Genomic DNA, 17546 nt, shown 5'->3' with positions numbered 1-17546 from the left:
AGCCAATGAGGGATATTTCTCTCTCACGCCTTTCGCAGAAAGTGGTCTTCCTAGTAGCAGTCACATCACTTCGGAGAGTGTCGGAGCTAGCGGCGCTGTCATGCAAAGCCCCTTTCCTGGTGTTTCACCAGGACAAGGTGGTTCTGCGTCCGGTACCGGAATTTCTCCCTAAGGTGGTATCCCCCTTTCATCTCAATCAGGATATCTCCTTACCCTCTTTTTGTCCTCATCCAGTTCATCAGTGTGAAAAGGATTTGCACTCGTTAGATCTGGTGAGAGCACTCAGACTCTACATTTCTCGTACGGCGCCCCTGCGCCGCTCGGATGCACTCTTTGTCCTTGTCGCTGGCCAGCGTAAAGGGTCACAAGCTTCCAAATCAACCCTGGCTCGGTGGATCAAGGAACCAATTCTTGAAGCTTACCGATCTTCTGGGCTTCCGGTTCCCTCCAGGGCTGAAAGCCCATTCTACCAGAGCCGTGGGTGCGTCCTGGGCTTTGCGGCACCAGGCTACGGCTCAGCAGGTGTGTCAGGCGGCTACGTGGTCGAGCCTGCACACTTTCACGAAACACTATCAGGTGCATACCTATGCTTCGGCGGATGCCAGCCTAGGTAGGCAAGTCCTTCAGGCGGCGGTTGCCCACCTGTAGGAAAGGGCCGTTTTACGGCTCTATTACGAGGTATTATTTTACCCACCCAGGGACTGCTTTTGGACGTCCCAATTGTCTGGGTCTCCCAATGGAGTGACAAAGAAGAAGGGAATTTTGTTTACTTACCGTAAATTCCTTTTCTTCTAGCTCCAATTGGGAGACCCAGCACCCGCCCCTGTTCCCTTCGGGCTGTTGTTCTTTGTGTACACATGTTGTTCATGTTGAATGGTTTCAGTTCTCCGAAATTCCTTCGGATTGAATTTACTTTAAACCAATTTATAACTTTTCCTCCTTCTTGCTTTTGCACCAAAACTGAGGAGCCCGTGATGCACGGGGGGTGTATAGGCAGAAGGGGAGGGGCTTTACACTTTTAAGTGTAATACTTTGTGTGGCCTCCGGAGGCAGAAGCTATACACCCAATTGTCTGGGTCTCCCAATTGGAGCTAGAAGAAAAGGAATTTACGGTAAGTAAACAAAATTCCCTTCATTAAAACCTGTGTAATCTGACGTCTGTGATTGTCTTCTAATCCCTTTCAGAAAACTCACCCAGGAGGAGTACGAGCGGCAAGAAAAGGAGCAGAAGTTGTCGGTGGCCGACGAGAAAGCCATCCTGGCCAGTGAAGAAGTGAAAATCTACAAGTACGTAGCACCTCGCCCCTGGTTCTGCCGCTCTCATTACACCATTAATCTATGTTGTTTGGCCCCGAAAATTGTCCTAATGATTCACGTCATTTGTTTGGGATTGTGTCTGTGAGTTTTGTGCAGATACTGGGCGCTGCGGGCGATCGTCACATCTCCCGGGGGGTAGTCTGTCCTTCCATAACTTTATCTGCTTCCATGCACACAGGCAGCGTATTCAAGAGATGGAAGAGGAGCTGCAAAAAACGGAGAGATCCTTTAAGAACCAGGTAACGCCACACGTCAGGTCATTTACCTTGTATTTATGGTATAACGGTTTTTATAAAATAATGCCGCCATACACTGCACCACAGGCCTCTGTGTACACATGACCTAAGGAGAGGCCGATCATGTGGATAATAATCATTGAAGTAAAAAACAATAAATTACAATCGGTAAATTAACCGGAGAGGATTCCTTTCCCATAGGAGCTCACACTCCACACACAGGAGAGGAGTCCCCGCAAATAATAGGTTGTTGGCGGATCTGTCAGACATAACCTAATGTGTATGGCCGCTAATATAATATGGATCCGAGGACCGTAGAGTCACCGCTCTCTTACCCTCAAAGGAATTTAATTTTCTTCGTCGCTCCATTGGGAGACCCAGACGATTGGGTGTATAGCTACTGCCTCCGGAGGCCACACAAAGCATTACACTAAAAAGTGTAAGGCCCCTCCCCTTCTGGCTATACACCCCCAGTGGGATCACTGGCTCACCAGTTTTCGGCTTTGTGCGAAGGAGGTCAGACATCCACGCATAGCTCCACTGTTTAGTCAGCAGTAGCTGCTGACTATATCGGATGGAAGAAAAGAGGGCCCATATAGGGCCCCCAGCATGCTCCCTTCTCACCCCACTGGTGGTTTGTAAGGTTGAGGTACCTATTGCTGGTACGGCGGCTGGAGCCCACATGCTGTTTTCCTTCCCCATCCCCCTGAGGGGCTCTGAGGAAGTGGGATCTTACCGGCCCCAAAGCCCTGAGGCCGGGCTCCATCCACAGACCCATTGAACCTGCTGGATGTGGAGCGGGAGTGCCGTTCAGGGACATGGCCCTGCACCATTCAGGTACTCTGTGTCCCCGTACACACAGGCACAGCACACTCCAGACTTGCTGGGTGTGCTAGTGCGCCGGGGACAGTAAAGGGTTACAGTCACTGCAGCCTAGCTGAGTGACTTTATTTATTGGGAACTACCGCGCCGGACGCTCCGGGAGCGGCGGCGCGGCTGGGACTTGTAGTGCGCCGGGGACTTAGCGCCGACCGCGCTTTTACGGCGGCGGCGCTTATAAATCCAGTCCCCGGCTTTTGCGGCCTAGCTCCGCTTCGTTCCCGCCCCCACCCTGTCAATCAGGGTAGGGGAGAGACGCTGTACAATCAGCAGCGCCGAGGGCTGGAGCCTTATTTACATGCTCCAGCCCTCTCACTGGACACTGTGGGACGCCGGTTTCCCGCTCTGACTGGGGGCACGCCCACGGCCCGCCCCTACTCACACGAGCTGGAGAAGGACGCCGGCAGCCATTCCTGCAGTCCGAGCTGATAGATCGGACTCTGGGCAACCAGGCACAGGACTAGGGCGACCACACACCCGCTTATAGGCGGGCGGTAAGCGGCACCTGAAGTGCTGACACTAAATACCGCAGTTTTGTCCATTTGTATTTTGTGCTTACACTGCATAGGTCGCTATTTGTGGCTATATGCCCTCTTAGATGGCGACACATCAGCAGCAGGAAAGCATGGGTGCTAAGGCACAGGCTTGCTAGGCTGCGGGTATTGCACGTACTGAAGTGTTCATGTGTATTTATACTTTTATGCTATACACTGCACTGTACGGTCGCTAGTCTTGGCTATATTCGCCATAGAATGGCTAGACTACAGCAGCAGAAAAGCAAGGGTGCTGAGGCACAGGTTTTTTTCTATGCTGCTTGTATTGCAGGTGTTGCAGTGTTCATTTGTTCTTATGCTTGTATGCTATACATTGCACTGTATGGTCGCTATTCTGGGCTATATTCCCCTAGATGGCTAGTCTACAGCAGCAGAAAAGCAGGGGTGCCAAGGCACAGGCTTTCTATGCTGCTTGTACTGCATGTGCTGCAGTGTTCATTTGTACTTTATGCTTGTATGATATACATTGCACTGTACGGTCGCCATTCTTGGCTCTATAAGTCGGCAGCAGCATATAAGCAACACAGGCTTTCCATGCTGTTTTTACTGCATGTGATACTGTTCCACGGCACTGAACCCCATTGTGTGCAATGCTCCCCTGTAGCACTTGGTCAGCCGGGGTCTCTACTTGACGTGGCCAAAAGAACCACCTCTCAACCCTGTCCAAGCACAGGGACGGAGTTGCAATGGGATAGAGACTTGCAGTCCGGACAGGCCATGGGCAATCTGGATCATTGCTCCCTGGCCACCCTCATTTGGAATAAAATCGGTGCTCCGGGGGGGGTCCCAGGAAGACTCTCTGTATGATGAGTCAGACGTAGCTCATCAGGACTTTGATCCTGACACCGCTCTCACTCCGGTTACACCGGATGGTGACGCCATAAGGAATGATCCTAGAGCGTCCATCAATGGAATTGTCACAAACCACCGGGGGGGTCACTCAGAAATCCCCCGCGCTGGCTACCAGTACGTCACAATCGGGGGGTAACAAGTGGGGGTCACCCCTCCTTTATACCTCCCGACCGACAGACAGAGCACGTGACGCGCTCTCTAGCGCCCCTCTTATAGTCAGGCCAATTATGGAATTGCCCGACAATAAGCAAGGAGGCCGCTATACTACTTATGCCGATTATTGAAGGGTCCCCCGGTGAGAGTAAGGTATATATTCCCCCGACCTCCGCGGGCGGAATATATAAACTCTCCCCGAATCTCACTGGCCTCCCCACAATAATCCTTGGCACAACTCGCTGCCACCAACCGATTTACGGTAACTATTAGCCGAACACACAGACGTGGGATTCAAGATCGAGATAACAGAACAGCCCAAGATTAATTATATAATTTAATCGCCTAAAGCACACTAGAAACTACAATATATACAATAGGGAATCTACAGAATATACATATGTCAGAGTACAGTTACAGATAAAGCATGGGTTACAAACAGGCATACACAGTTCAATCAGTTACCTTGTTGCGTCTGGCCACAGGGGGGCGCTGTAGACCAGGTTTCCAGGAACTCTCTCACAGGTCTGTCCCAACCAGGCCCCCGAGCAGAAGAACGCTGGAAAATGGCCGAAGTAGGGTTATCAACCTGGGCAGATCCAGGTCCCCTCCTACCTTAGTGACCTCACAGGGAAGCACTGCCACTCCCCCTGCATGGATCAGAATTATCCAGCAAAGGGGATTTTGGCTATAACTTTGCCTGGGAGCGTCGTAGGCAGACGCCAATGCTCTCATTGTGACAGTTATGAATTTAGCTACAGAACGAGGGGACTCATGACCCGTCTGCCAGTTCCCCATTGGCTGATATCACGCCTGGGGCATTTCCCAATGTCCTGTTCCCATAAAAAGGGGGTGCCGGCATCGTCCACATGCGGAGACACCATTTTTATGGTTGCCATATTTATCGGAAATATGGCTTGCGAGATATGAACCATTTTTTACTGGAGTCGTTCTGTCTGGCTATTTCCATAGCCTTGCTAACTAGCTAGCAGCTCCTACTACAGGGTGACGGCAGGGAGTCATCCTGTGTCCATTGTCCTAAAGCCACCTAATTTCCATATCACAGGACATGGCCATGGGATTTGTTGCTAAACCAGTTGTGTGAAGGGAAGGGGGGGGGGGTGACACCAGGAGAGGGCTTCCTGACATGACTTGAATGTCATGATTTATCGTCATATCTCCGGATTTACCTCACAGGAATGTTGGATCTTTCTCCCTAAGCTCCCCCAGTGGAGGAGTCAGCTTCACAGCAGGAGAAGTCCCATTTCAGTAGCTCAAACGTATATTGAGTATTGTTCTGGCCACGCTGACTTCAGAGAAGCAGTCCAGGAACACCACGCTTCCCAGATAAGCGTTTTCTCCAAACGTATTGAGGATACACGTTATCACTTTCCCCTGACGTGGTCAAGCGTTGGACCCAGGGTCCAAAGGTGGATTCTCCAATCTCCAGGCTTGCGGCTAGAGCCATAGTTGCAGTGGAGATGGGACTTCACTTACAGATGCCATTGACAGACAGATGGACTCTGGTTGAAATCTGTCTATGAGGCTATCGGCGTGTCGGTTGCTCCGGCATTCACAGCCGTATGGGCACCCTAAGCTTTTCAGCTGTTCTTGCGCAGCTGGTCTTGAGCACATGTACATCTGTGCCGCAGGGGCGTCCGTAACCTCGCAATGTCTGCATTGCGACTTACCCTATTATTGCTGTCCTGGAAGGACAGTCGAGGTTTTCGGTCCTTCCCAGGCTCGGGCAGGTCCCAATTGTCTTTGGCCAAAAGGGCTGAAAGGCCTCAGAGGGGCTCAGCTTCCGGCCGGGCTCAATCACGCCCAAGGAAGGCAGCCGGAGGAACCGCTACCAAAGCGGTCTCCTCATGACTCTCAGCTCTCTCATCTCTCCGCATCCGCGGTTGATGGCAGACTCGCTCGCCTTTGGCGACATTTAGCTGCCACAGGTCACAGACCGGTGGGTGAGGGACAGTGTGCCCACGTGCACAGGACAGAGTTCTGTTCTCGTTCTCCGACTCGATTCTTCAGAACGTCCCCACCTCCCCACCGAGCAGATGCTCTTCTGCAGGCAGAAGGAGTGGTAATCCTGGTTCCTCTTCAGGAACAAGACACGGTTTTCCTCCAATCTGGTTGGGGTGCCAAAAAAGGTGGGCTCTTTCCGTTCCGTTCTGGACCTAAAACTGCTCAACAAGCACGTGGAGGCCAGGCGGTTCCGGATGATACCCTCCGCTCCGTCATTGCCTCAATGTCAAGGAAATTTCCTAGCATCAATAGACATCAAAGATGCTTATCTCCACGTGCCGATTGCTACAGAGCACCAATGTTTTTCTACGTTTCGTGATAGGAAACGACCATCTTCAGCTCGTAGCTCTGCCATTCGGGCTGGCGACAGCCCCACGGGTGTTCGCCAAGGTCATGACGGCAGTGGTAGCAGTCTTGCACTCACAGGGACACTCTGTGATCCCTTACTTGGACGATCTACTTGTCAAGGCACCCTCTCAAGAGGCATGCCAACTCAGCCTGAATGTTGCCCTGGAGACTCTCCAGACGTTCGGGTGGATCATCAACTTCTCAAAGTCAAACCTGTCACGACCCAATCACTAACGTATCTTGGCATGGAGTTTCATACCCTCTCAGCGGTAGTGAAGCTTCCGCTGGACAAGCAGCGGTCACTACAGACTGGGGGGCAGACTCTCCTTCAAGGTCAGTCGCACTCCTTAAGACGCCTCATGCACTTCCTCGGGAAGATGGTGGCGGCAATGGAGGCGGTTCCGTTTGCGCAGTTTCATCTGCGTCCACTTCAATGGGACATTCTCCGCCAATGGGACGGGAAGTCAACATCCCTGAACAGGAAAGTATCCCTTTCATAGACGGCAAGGACTCTCTGCAATGGTGGCTTCTTCCCACCTCATTATCACAGGGAAGATCCTTCCTACCACCGTCTTGGGCGGTGGTCACGACAGACGCGAGTCTGTCAGGGTGGGGAGCGGTTTTTCTCCACCACAGGGCTCAGGGTACGTGGACTCAGCAGGAGTCCACCCTTCAGATCAATGTTCTGGTAATCAGAGCAATGTATCTTGCCCTACTAGCCTTCCAGCAGTGGCTGGAAAGAAAGCAGATCCGAATTCAGTCGGATAACTCCACAGCGGTGGCATACATCAATCACCAAGGAGGGACACGCAGTCGGCAAGCCTTCCAGGAAGTCCGGCGGATTCTGATGTGGGTGGAAGCCACGGCCTCCACCATATCCGCAGTTCACATCCCGGGCGTAGAAAACTGGGAAGCAGACTTCCTCAGTCGCCAGGGCATGGATGCAGGGGAATGGTCCCTTCACCCGGACGTGTTTCAGGAAATCTGTCGCCGCTGGGGAAGGCCGGACGTCGACCTAATGGCGTCCCGGCACAACAACAAGGTCCCAACCTTCATGGCACGGTCTCGCGATCAAAGAGCGCTGGCGGCAGACGCCCTAGTGCAAGATTGGTCGCAGTTCCGGCTCCCTTATGTGTTTCCACCTCTGGCACTCTTGCCCAGAGTGCTACGCAAGCTCAGATCCGATTGCAGCCGCGTCATACTCGTCGCCCCAGACTGGCCGAGGAGGGCGTGGTATCCGGATCTGTGGCAGCTCACGGTCGGCCAACCGTGGGCACTACCAGACCGACTAGACTCACTGTCCCAAGGGCCGTTTTTCCATCGGAATTCTGCGGCCCTGAACCTGACTGTGGGCCTTTGAGTCCTGAATCCTGGCGTCTTCAGGATTATTCCACGGGGTCGTTGCCACCATGAGACAGGCTAGGAAGCCCACGTCCGCTAAGAACCACAGAACGTGGGGGATATTCTTATCCTGGTGCTCTGCTCAGGGAGTGTCTCCCTGGCCATTTGCATTGCCTACCTTTCTTTCTTTCCTGCAATCTGGGTTAGAAAAAGGTTTGGCGCTCGGCTCCCTTAAAGTTCAGGTATCGGCGCTATCCGTCTTTTTTCAGAGGCGTTTGGCACGCCTTCCTAAGGTGCGCACGTTCCTACAGGGGGTTTGCCATATCGTTCCCCCGTACAAGCGGCCGTTAGATCCATGGGATCTGAACAGGGTACTAGTTGCCCTCCAGAAGCCGCCCTTCGAGCCTCTGAGGGAGGTTTCACTTTCTAGACTATCCCAGAAAGTGGCTTTTCTGGTAGCGATCACATCTCTTCGGAGAGTGTCTGAGCTGGCAGCGCTGTCATCCAAGACTCCCTTCCTGGTCTTCCACCAGGACAAGGTAGTGCTGCGCCCCATTCAGGAGTTTCTCCCGAAGGTGGTATCCTCTTTTCATCTTAATCAGGATATCTCCTTGCCTTCGTTTTGTCCTCATGCAGTTCATCGGTATGAGAACGATTTACATTTGTTAGATCTGGTGAGAGCACTCAGAATCTACATTTCCCGCACGGCGCCCTTGCGCCGTTCGGATGCACTCTTTGTCCTTGTCGCTGGTAAGCGCAAAGGGTCGCAGGCTTCTAAGGCCGCCCTGGCTCGATGGATCAAAGAACCAATTCTTGAAGCCTACCGTTCTGCTGGGCTTCCGGTTCCATCAGGGCTGAAGGCCCATTCAACCAGAGCCGTGGGTGCGTCCTGGGCATTACGACACCAGGCTACGGCTCAACAGGTGTGCCAGGCAGCTACCTGGTCGAGTCTGCACACTTTCACCAAACATTATCAGGTGCGTACCTATGCTTCGGCGGACGCCAGCCTAGGTAGAAGAGTCCTGCAGGCGGCAGTTGCCTCCCCGTAGGGGAGGGCTGTCTTCGCAGCTCTAACATGAGGTATTTCTTTACCCACCCAGGGACAGCTTTTGGACGTCCCAATCGTCTGGGTCTCCCAATGGAGCGACGAAGAAGAAGGGAATTTTGTTACTTACCGTAAATTCCTTTTCTTCTAGCTCCTATTGGGAGACCCAGCACCCGCCCTGTTGTCCTTCGGGATTTTTGGGTTGTTTCGGGTACACATGTTGTTCATGTTGAACGGTTTTTTCAGTTCTCCGATATTACTCGGAGTGAATTTGTTTAAACCAGTTATTGGCTTTCCTCCTTCTTGCTTTTGCACTAAAACTGGTGAGCCAGTGATCCCACTGGGGGTGTATAGCCAGAAGGGGAGGGGCCTTACACTTTTTAGTGTAATGCTTTGTGTGGCCTCCGGAGGCAGTAGCTATACACCCAATCGTCTGGGTCTCCCAATAGGAGCTAGAAGAAAAGGAATTTACGGTAAGTAACAAAATTCCCTTCTTTAATATTTAATTTTCTTTTTTTTTTTTCTTAATTTTAAGATTGCAAGCCATGAAAAAAAGGCTCATGAGAACTGGGTGAGTATGAGACGCTCCTTACTACGTGGCGGTGTCGGCACACTGCACCACCAGGGACATCCACACTCGCCTATCTAGGACTCGGCGTGATTATTTGGTTTATTTGCTTTGCCTTAAAGCGAAGCGATCACCAGATTTCACAATGAAAACTGTACACATTATTAAATAGATCACTTAGACCTGATGAAGCCGGCACACTAACTCTGATAATCCATGAAAGAATGACTTTATTATCCCTATTATTGAAATGAGGAAGTCTAGTGAAAGACTAAGAGAACTCATGAGTCCAAGTTTGAGTCTCCTCCAAAACAGCCTGACAACTGCAGCTTGTACCGAACAGTGTGAGTTTGCAGCAGGGAGGAGGGACACTGAGGAGCTGTCAGTCAGGCAGCGTAGGTGTAGAGTCAGCTCTTCAATTTCCCTCCTCCCTGCTGATGTCAATCAGGCCTGGTAGCAGAGATGCGACAAAAGGGAGGACAGTGAGTAGCTGTCAGTGGGGTTAGGTGGGTGGTGATTCAACAACAGGGAGGAGGGACACTGAGGAGCTGTCACTTGGGTTGGTTAGGTAGGTGAAGATTCCAGAGCAACAGAGAGGAGGGGCACTGAGGAGCTGTCAGTGAGGGTAGGTGTGTGCATATTCTATAGCAGCAGGGAGGAGGGACTCTGAGGAGCGGTCATTGGGATTATGTGGGTGGTGATTCAGCAGCAGAGAGGAGGGACACTGAGGAGCGGTCAGTGGATTTAGGTAGGTGAAGATTCCTCAGCATGAGGGACACTAATGAGCAGTCAAAGGGGTTGGGGTGGAAATTCCACAGCAGGAGGGAGGAGGGACACTGAGGAGCTGTCAGTCAGGTACATGTGTGCATATTCTACAGCAGCAGGGAGGTGGGACACTGAGGAGCCGTCAGTCAGGTACATGTGTGCATATTCTACAGCAGCAGGGAGGAGGGACACTGAGGAGCTGTCAGTCAGGTACATGTGTGCATATTCTACAGCAGCAGGGAGGTGGGACACTGAGGAGCCGTCAGTCAGGAACATGTGTGCATATTCTACAGCAGCAGGGAGGTAGGACACTGAGAAGCTGTCAGTCGCGGTAGGTGTGTGCATATTCTACAGCAGCAGGGAGGAGGGACACTGAGAAGCTGTCAGTCGCGGTAGGTGTGTGCATATTCTACAGCAGCAGGGAGGTGGGACACTGAGGAGCGGTCAGTCGGGGTAGGTGTGTGCATATTCTACAGCAGCAGGGAGGTGGGACACTGAGGAGCGGTCAGTCGGGGTAGGTGTGTGCATATTCTACAGCAGCAGGGAGGAGGGACACTGAGGAGCGGTCAGTCGGGGTAGGTGTGTGCATATTCTACAGCAGCAGGGAGGAGGGACACTGAGGAGCCGTCAGTCGGGGTAGGTGTGTGCATATTCTACAGCAGCAGGGAGGTGGGACACTGAGGAGCGGTCATTCAGGGTACATGGACAGACTAAGTTAAACTTTTCAAAAATCATTATACACGTGTTCTGACACACATTTTCACAGTAAGTACACCAGTCTCATGTCTAAGATCTATTTAGAAATATATATTCAGTTTGTGTTGTGAAATTTAATGAATTGTGTATACGTTAGTGATGGCATAAGTGTGGTGGCGTGTCGGCTACTATTGCTGGAATTGCCTTTTTTAAAGGGGTTCTTTGCTTTTGAAAAACAAATTTTTGTTATAAGGGTCACTTGATGATGAGCTCAGCACAAAGTGTCCCCCTGTTTGGATCCCCAGCGATAATCTGTAATCTATGGGGAATCCTGGCAGTAAGTGTTCAGATTTCCCGCTGCACCCCCACAGGGCATTGCACAGGGTCCATTCACAGCAGTGGCTTCTCTGTGTAATGCAAGACAGGACGGGTCCTCCAAAGAAAGACAGATCCGATCTGGGCCAAAGCTGAGGATCCTGAGCAGGGGACCCCCGTCTGATAACCCCTGAGGATCTGTGATCACTTTGCTGAAATCATTGGAAGATACATTTAGACAATGTGGGAAACCTCTTGTCCACATTAGTGTCACCGGACCACGTGACCTCACATTGCGGGAATAATAAGAAAACAATATTTTTTTAAGCTTCATCGGATCATTTCTCCTTTTTTACCAGCTCACCGCCCGGACGGCAGAGAGGACACTGGCAGAAGAGAAACGAGAGTGTGCAAATTTAAGGCAAAAGTGAGTGGATCCCGTAACCTCTAATATACAGATAATTAGGATGGATGGATATGAAAGTCTGTATACAGTGTGTCCACCCATATCCTGTCCACCGCCATTAACTTGAGAACGGCGGCAGCTATAGGCATAGAAGTGGTGTCTAGGTATAGTAAAGTAGCCATGTGCTACGCAATGAAACCACCTATAGCGCCACCTGGTGGAAAATAATGGAGTTGGCCTTTTTATCTCAAAAACAGAACGAGATGGAGAGAAAAAAAAGTGAATTACAAAGTTGTAGGGCATCATCAATTCAATACGAATCGACACCGTGCATACAGAAATGCTATGGTATGAAACCCATGACCCCCCCAAAACATTGAATGCTGGTCACGCATATGGCGCTCATTTACCTTTGGTGCTCAGTGTCCCCCGTCAGCTGCAATGCACATCTGGACTCTGCACAGCATACTGTATCTTGCTGCACGTTGTGCAATATGGTAGGTGACACGTTTGCACAAGCATCTGTGATACGTCGTCGTAGGTCTTGCAATGTTGGTGGAAGGGTCGCATACACCTGCTGTTTGATGTGACCTCACAGAAAGACGTCCAATGGGGTCAGGTCAGGTGAGCGTGGAGGCCACTCCACACAGCCACCATACCCAATGACTTGTAGGAATGTCTCCATGAGGTATCGCTTCACGTCCGCAGCCTCGTGAGTTTTACACGTTCTAATCATAGCATTTCTTTGTCGCTCCATTGGGAGACCCAGACAATTGGGTGTATAGCTTCTGCCTCCGGAGGCCACACAAAGTATTACACTTTAAAAAGTGTAACCCCTCCCCTCTGCCTATACACCCCCCGTGCATCACGGGCCCATCAGTTTTATGCTTTGTGTTGAAGGAGGCACACATTCACGCAAGCTCCACATTTTAGTCAGCAGCAGCTGCTGATTATATCGGATGGAAGAAAAGAGGGCCTCTAACAGGGCCCCCGGCATGCTCCCTTCTCACCCCACTGATGTCGGCGGTGCTGTTAAGGTTGAGGTACCCATTGCGGGTACAAAGGCTGGAGCCACATGCCGTTTTCCTTCCCCATCCCTTAGAGGCTCTGGGAGAAGTGGGATCCTAACCGGTCACCATGCACTGGGACCGGGCTCCCTCCGCAGCCCCTGGGGGAATCTGACGGACAGGAGACTGGGTATCATCAGGGACAGGCCCTGCTTCTAAGAGGTACTCTGTGTCCCCTTGGGGACGGCGCATGGAGCGCCTGTGTAACAGACGCTGCAGCGGCTGCTGTGTTTTTTTGTGACGCCGGGACTACCGCGCCGACCGCGCCTGTTTGCCGGACGCGTTATTAAATTTAGTCCCCGGCTTCTGCGGCCTAGTACCATAACTCCCGCCCCCGGGCCTGCCAGTCAGGGGTAAGGGCGGGACACTCGACTAGACGTCGGCAGTGAGGGCTGGAGCATACTTAGGTATCCTCCTCCCCCCTCACTGAGCACTGAGGGGCACCAGATTCCCGTACTTTATTAGTCACGCCCACGGCTCCCTCCTCCTCTGAGAACGCTGGCAGCCATTGTTATAATCACTTCTGCCGGTGGAGGAATTCAAAACGAGCTCTACAGCTCTGGGAGGCCCAGGCAGGGAATCTGGTGGTCACACAACCGCTTTGGGCGGTCGGTAAGCCGCACCGGTTAAGGTGCTGGCCCCCTTGGGTGCCGAAGTGTGTATATATATATTCATATATTGTATACATTTTCTCTGTTCGGCCGCATTATTTGCCTTTGGCTATATACCCTCACTGATTACTCTAAGAGGAGACAACAGCATGTCGTCCGCAAAGAGCAAGGGTGCCAAGGCACAGGCTTATTTTGCAACCTGTACCTCTTGTGCGGCTATGTTACCTGCAGGTTCCACCTACCCTCATTGTGTGCAATGCTCGGCCCCTGTGGCACTCACTCAGCCGGAGCCTCGGGCACTGGTGGGACCCTCGGCTCAGGTAGAACCACCGGCTTCCACTGTCCAGGTGGCAGGGACAGAGTTTGCAGTTTTGGCTGAAAAACTCTGAGTCGCTTTCACAATCCATGGCTCAGTCTATGGACAGATGGTCTGCTAAGATACTAGAAGCCTTGCAGTCCAGACCGGTATCACAGGCCCAGGGCAGTTCATCACCCCCAGGCCCCCCTCGGTCGGCGCAGCAAAGTGCTCCTGGGGTGACACCTAGGTCCCACGGGGAGGACTTCGACACGGACCGCAGTCCCAGACCGCCTAAGCGGGCTCGCTGGGAACCTTCCTCGCCTTCATCACGCTGCTCAGGGTCTCAGCATGAGGACTCTCTGGAGGATGAAGCGGAGGTCGCAGCTCAGGGCTCTGACCCTGACGTTGCTCTCAATCTTGATACACCTGAAGGGGACGCCATAGTAAATGACCTTATAGCGTCCATCAACCAGGTGCTAGAACTTTCTCCTCCAACTCCACCTATAGAGGAGTCGGCTTCACAGCAGGAGAAACACCAGTTTAGGTTTCCCAAACGTACACGGAGTGCGTTTTTCGATCACTCTAACTTCAGAGATGCTGTCCAGAAGCACCGAGCATTTCCGGTCAAGCGCTTTACTAAGCGCCTTAATGACACACGTTACCCCTTCCCCACTGACGTAGTTAAGGGTTGGGCTCAGTGTCCCAAGGTGGATCCTCCAGTCTCTAGACTGGCGGCTAGATCCGTAGTATCAGTGGCAGATGGCTCATCGCTCAAGGATGCCACTGACTGGCAAATGGAGCTCCTGATGAAATCCATCTATGAAGCCATAGGCGCGTCTTTTGCTCCGGCATTCGCAGCCGTGTGGGCACTCCAAGCTATCTCAGCTTGTCTGTCTGAGATTAATGCAGTCACACGTACCTCTACTCCGCAGGTTGTGTCTTTGACTTCTCAGGCGTCGGCTTTTTCGTCCTACGCCATGAACGCCGTCCTGGACTCTGCGAGCCGTACAGCGGTAGCATCCGCCAATTCGGTGGCAGTCCGCAGGGCCATGTGGCTACGCGAATGGAAGGCAGACTCTGCTTCCAAGAAGTTCATAACCGGTTTGCCATTTTCTGGCGACCGTTTGTTTGGCGAGCAATTGGACGAAATTATTAAACAATCCAAGGGAAAGGACTCGTCTTTACCCCAGTCCAAACCAAACAGGCCTCAGCAGCGAAAGATACAACCCAGGTTTCGGTCCTTTCGGCCCTCAGCCAAGTCCCATTCCTCCACGTCCAACAGGTCAGAGAAGGGCCAGAGGAACTCTTCTGCATGGCGGTCTAAGTCACGTCCTAAAAAGACCGCCGGAGGAGCCGCCCCAAAGGCGGCCTCCTCATGACTTTCGGCCTCCCCATACCGCATCCTCGGTCGGTGGCAGGCTCTCCCGCTTTTGCGACGCCTGGTGGCCACATGTCCAAGACCGATGGGTGAGAGACATTCTGTCGCACGGTTACAGGATAGAGCTCAGTTCTCGTCCTCCGACTCGTTTCTTCAGAACATCTCCGCCCCCCGAGCGAGCCGATGCACTTTTTCAGGCGGTGAACACTCTGAAGGCAGAAGGAGTTGTGATCCCCGTTCCCCTTCAAGAACGTGGTCGCGGTTTTTACTCCAACTTGTTCGTGGTGCCAAAAAAGGACGGATCATTCCGTCCCGTTCTGGACCTCAAATTGCTCAACAGACATGTGAGAACCAGACGGTTCCGGATGGAATCTCTCCGCTCTGTCATCGCCTCGATGTCCCAAGGAGACTTCCTAGCATCAATCGACATCAGGGATGCTTATCTCCATGTGCCGATTGCACCAGAGCATCAACGCTTCCTGCGTTTCGCCATCGGGGACGAACACCTTCAGTTTGTGGCACTGCCTTTCGGCCTGGCGACAGCCCCACGGGTCTTCACCAAGGTCATGGCAGCAGTGGTGGCGGTCCTACACTCTCAGGGACACTCGGTGATCCCTTACTTAGACGATCTTCTAGTCAAGGCACCCTCCCGGGGGGCATGTCAACACAGCCTGACCATTGCTCTGGAGACTCTCCAGAGGTTCGGGTGGATCATCAATTTCCCAAAGTCAAAATTGACACCGACCCAATCACTGACTTACCTCGGGATGGAGTTTCATACTCTCTCAGCGATAGTGAAGCTTCCGCTGGACAAACAGCGTTCGCTGCAGACAGGGGTGCACTCTCTCCTTCGGGCCCAGTCACACCCCTTGAGGCGCCTCATGCACTTCCTAGGGAAGATGGTGGCAGCAATGGAGGCAGTTCCCTTTGCGCAGTTTCATCTGCGTCCACTTCAATGGGACATTCTCCGCAAATGGGACAGGAGGTCGACGTCCCTAGACAGGAACGTCTCTCTTTCACTGGCAGCCAAAACCTCTCTTCAGTGGTGGCTTCTTCCCACTTCTTTGTCGAAGGGAAAATCCTTCCTGCCCCCATCCTGGGCTGTGGTCACGACGGACGCGAGTCTGTCAGGGTGGGAAGCGGTCTTCCTCCACCACAGGGCTCAGGGAACCTGGACTCCGACAGAGTCCTCCCTTCAGATCAATGTTCTGGAAATAAGGGCAGTGTATCTAGCCCTAAAGGCGTTCCAGCGGTGGCTGGAGGGCAGGCAGATCCGAATACAGTCGGAAAACGCCACGGCAGTCGCGTACATCAACCACCAGGGCGGCACACGCAGTCGTCAAGCCTTCCAAGAAGTTCGGCGGATTCTGCTGTGGGCGGAAGCCACAGCCTCCACCATCTCCGCAGTTCACATCCCGGGCGTAGAAAACTGGGAAGCAGACTTTCTCAGTTGCCAGGGCATGGACGCAGGGGAATGGTCTCTTCACCCGGACGTGTTTCAAGAGATCTGTTGCCGCTGGGGAATGCCGGACGTCGACCTCATGGCGTCTCGGCACAACAACAAAGTCCCGGCATTCATGGCACGGTCTCAAGATCAGAGCTCTGGCGGCGGACGCATTAGTTCAGGATTGGTCGCAGTTTCGACTGCCTTATGTATTTCCTCCTCTGGCACTGCTGCCCAGAGTGGTACGCAAGATCAGGTCCGACTGCCGCCGCGCCATCCTCGTCGCTCCAGACTGGCCGAGGAGGTCGTGGTACCCGGATCTGTGGCACCTCACGGTGGGTCAACCGTGGGCACTCCCAGACCGACCAGACTTGCTGTCTCAAGGGCCATTTTTCCATCTGAATTCTGCGGCCCTCAACCTGACTGTGTGGCCATTGAGTCCTGGCTCCTAGCGTCCTCAGGGTTATCTCTATCACGCCTTTCGCAGAAGGTGGCCTTCCTTGTGGCAGTCACATCACTTCGGAGAGTGTCTGAGCTAGCAGCGCTGTCATGCAAAGCCCCCTTCCTGGTGTTTCACCAGGATAAGGTGGTTCTGCGTCCGGTCCCGGAATTTCTCCATAAGGTGGTATCCCCTTTTCATCTCAATCTCCTTACCTTCTTTTTGCCCTCATCCAGTTCACCAATGTGAAAAGGATGTGCACTTGCTAGATCTGGTGAGAGCACTCCGGCTCTACATTTCTCGCACGGCGCCCCTGCGCCGTTCTGATGCGCTCTTTGTCCTTGTCGCTGGCCAGCGTAAGGGGTCGCAGGCTTCCAAGTCAACCTTGGCTCGGTGGATCAAGGAACCGATTCTTGAAGCCTACCGTTCTTCTGGGCTTCCGATTCCTTCACGGCTGAAAGCCCATTCTACCAGAGCCGTAGGTGCATCCTGGGCACTGCGGCACCAGGCTACGGCTCAGCAGGTGTCAGGCGGCTACCTGGTCGAGTCTGCACACTTTCACGAAACACTATCAGGTGCATGCCTATGCTTCGGCAGATGCCAGCCAAGGTAGGCGAGTCCTTCAGGCGGCAGTTGCCCACCTGTAAGAGGGGGCCGTTTTCGGCTCTTTTTATCGAGGTATTCTTTTACCCACCCAGGGACTGCTTTTGGACATCCCAATTGTCTGGGTCTCCCAATGGAGCGACAAAGAAGGGAATTTCTTTGTCGCTCTATTGGGAGACCCAGACAATTGGGTGTATAGCTACTGC

General features: G+C 52.7%; 1 protein-coding gene across 1 annotated transcript in view; it reads left to right on the top strand.

The window, feature by feature from the left end:
• MIA3 (MIA SH3 domain ER export factor 3) overlaps positions 1–17546 on the top strand; it is a 198828-nt gene that overhangs the window by 132411 nt on the left and 48871 nt on the right. Inside the window, exons 18-21 of the mRNA XM_075341433.1 lie at positions 1186–1287; positions 1496–1556; positions 9286–9321; positions 11454–11521. Coding sequence (XP_075197548.1) covers positions 1186–1287; positions 1496–1556; positions 9286–9321; positions 11454–11521 — 267 coding nt within the window. The remainder of the gene's footprint in view (positions 1–1185; positions 1288–1495; positions 1557–9285; positions 9322–11453; positions 11522–17546) is intronic.

The sequence above is a fragment of the Anomaloglossus baeobatrachus genome, chromosome 3 (genome assembly GCF_048569485.1).
Source record: "Anomaloglossus baeobatrachus isolate aAnoBae1 chromosome 3, aAnoBae1.hap1, whole genome shotgun sequence".
Lineage (NCBI taxonomy): Eukaryota > Metazoa > Chordata > Amphibia > Anura > Aromobatidae > Anomaloglossus > Anomaloglossus baeobatrachus.
This window is presented reverse-complemented; position numbering and strand designations above follow the sequence as displayed.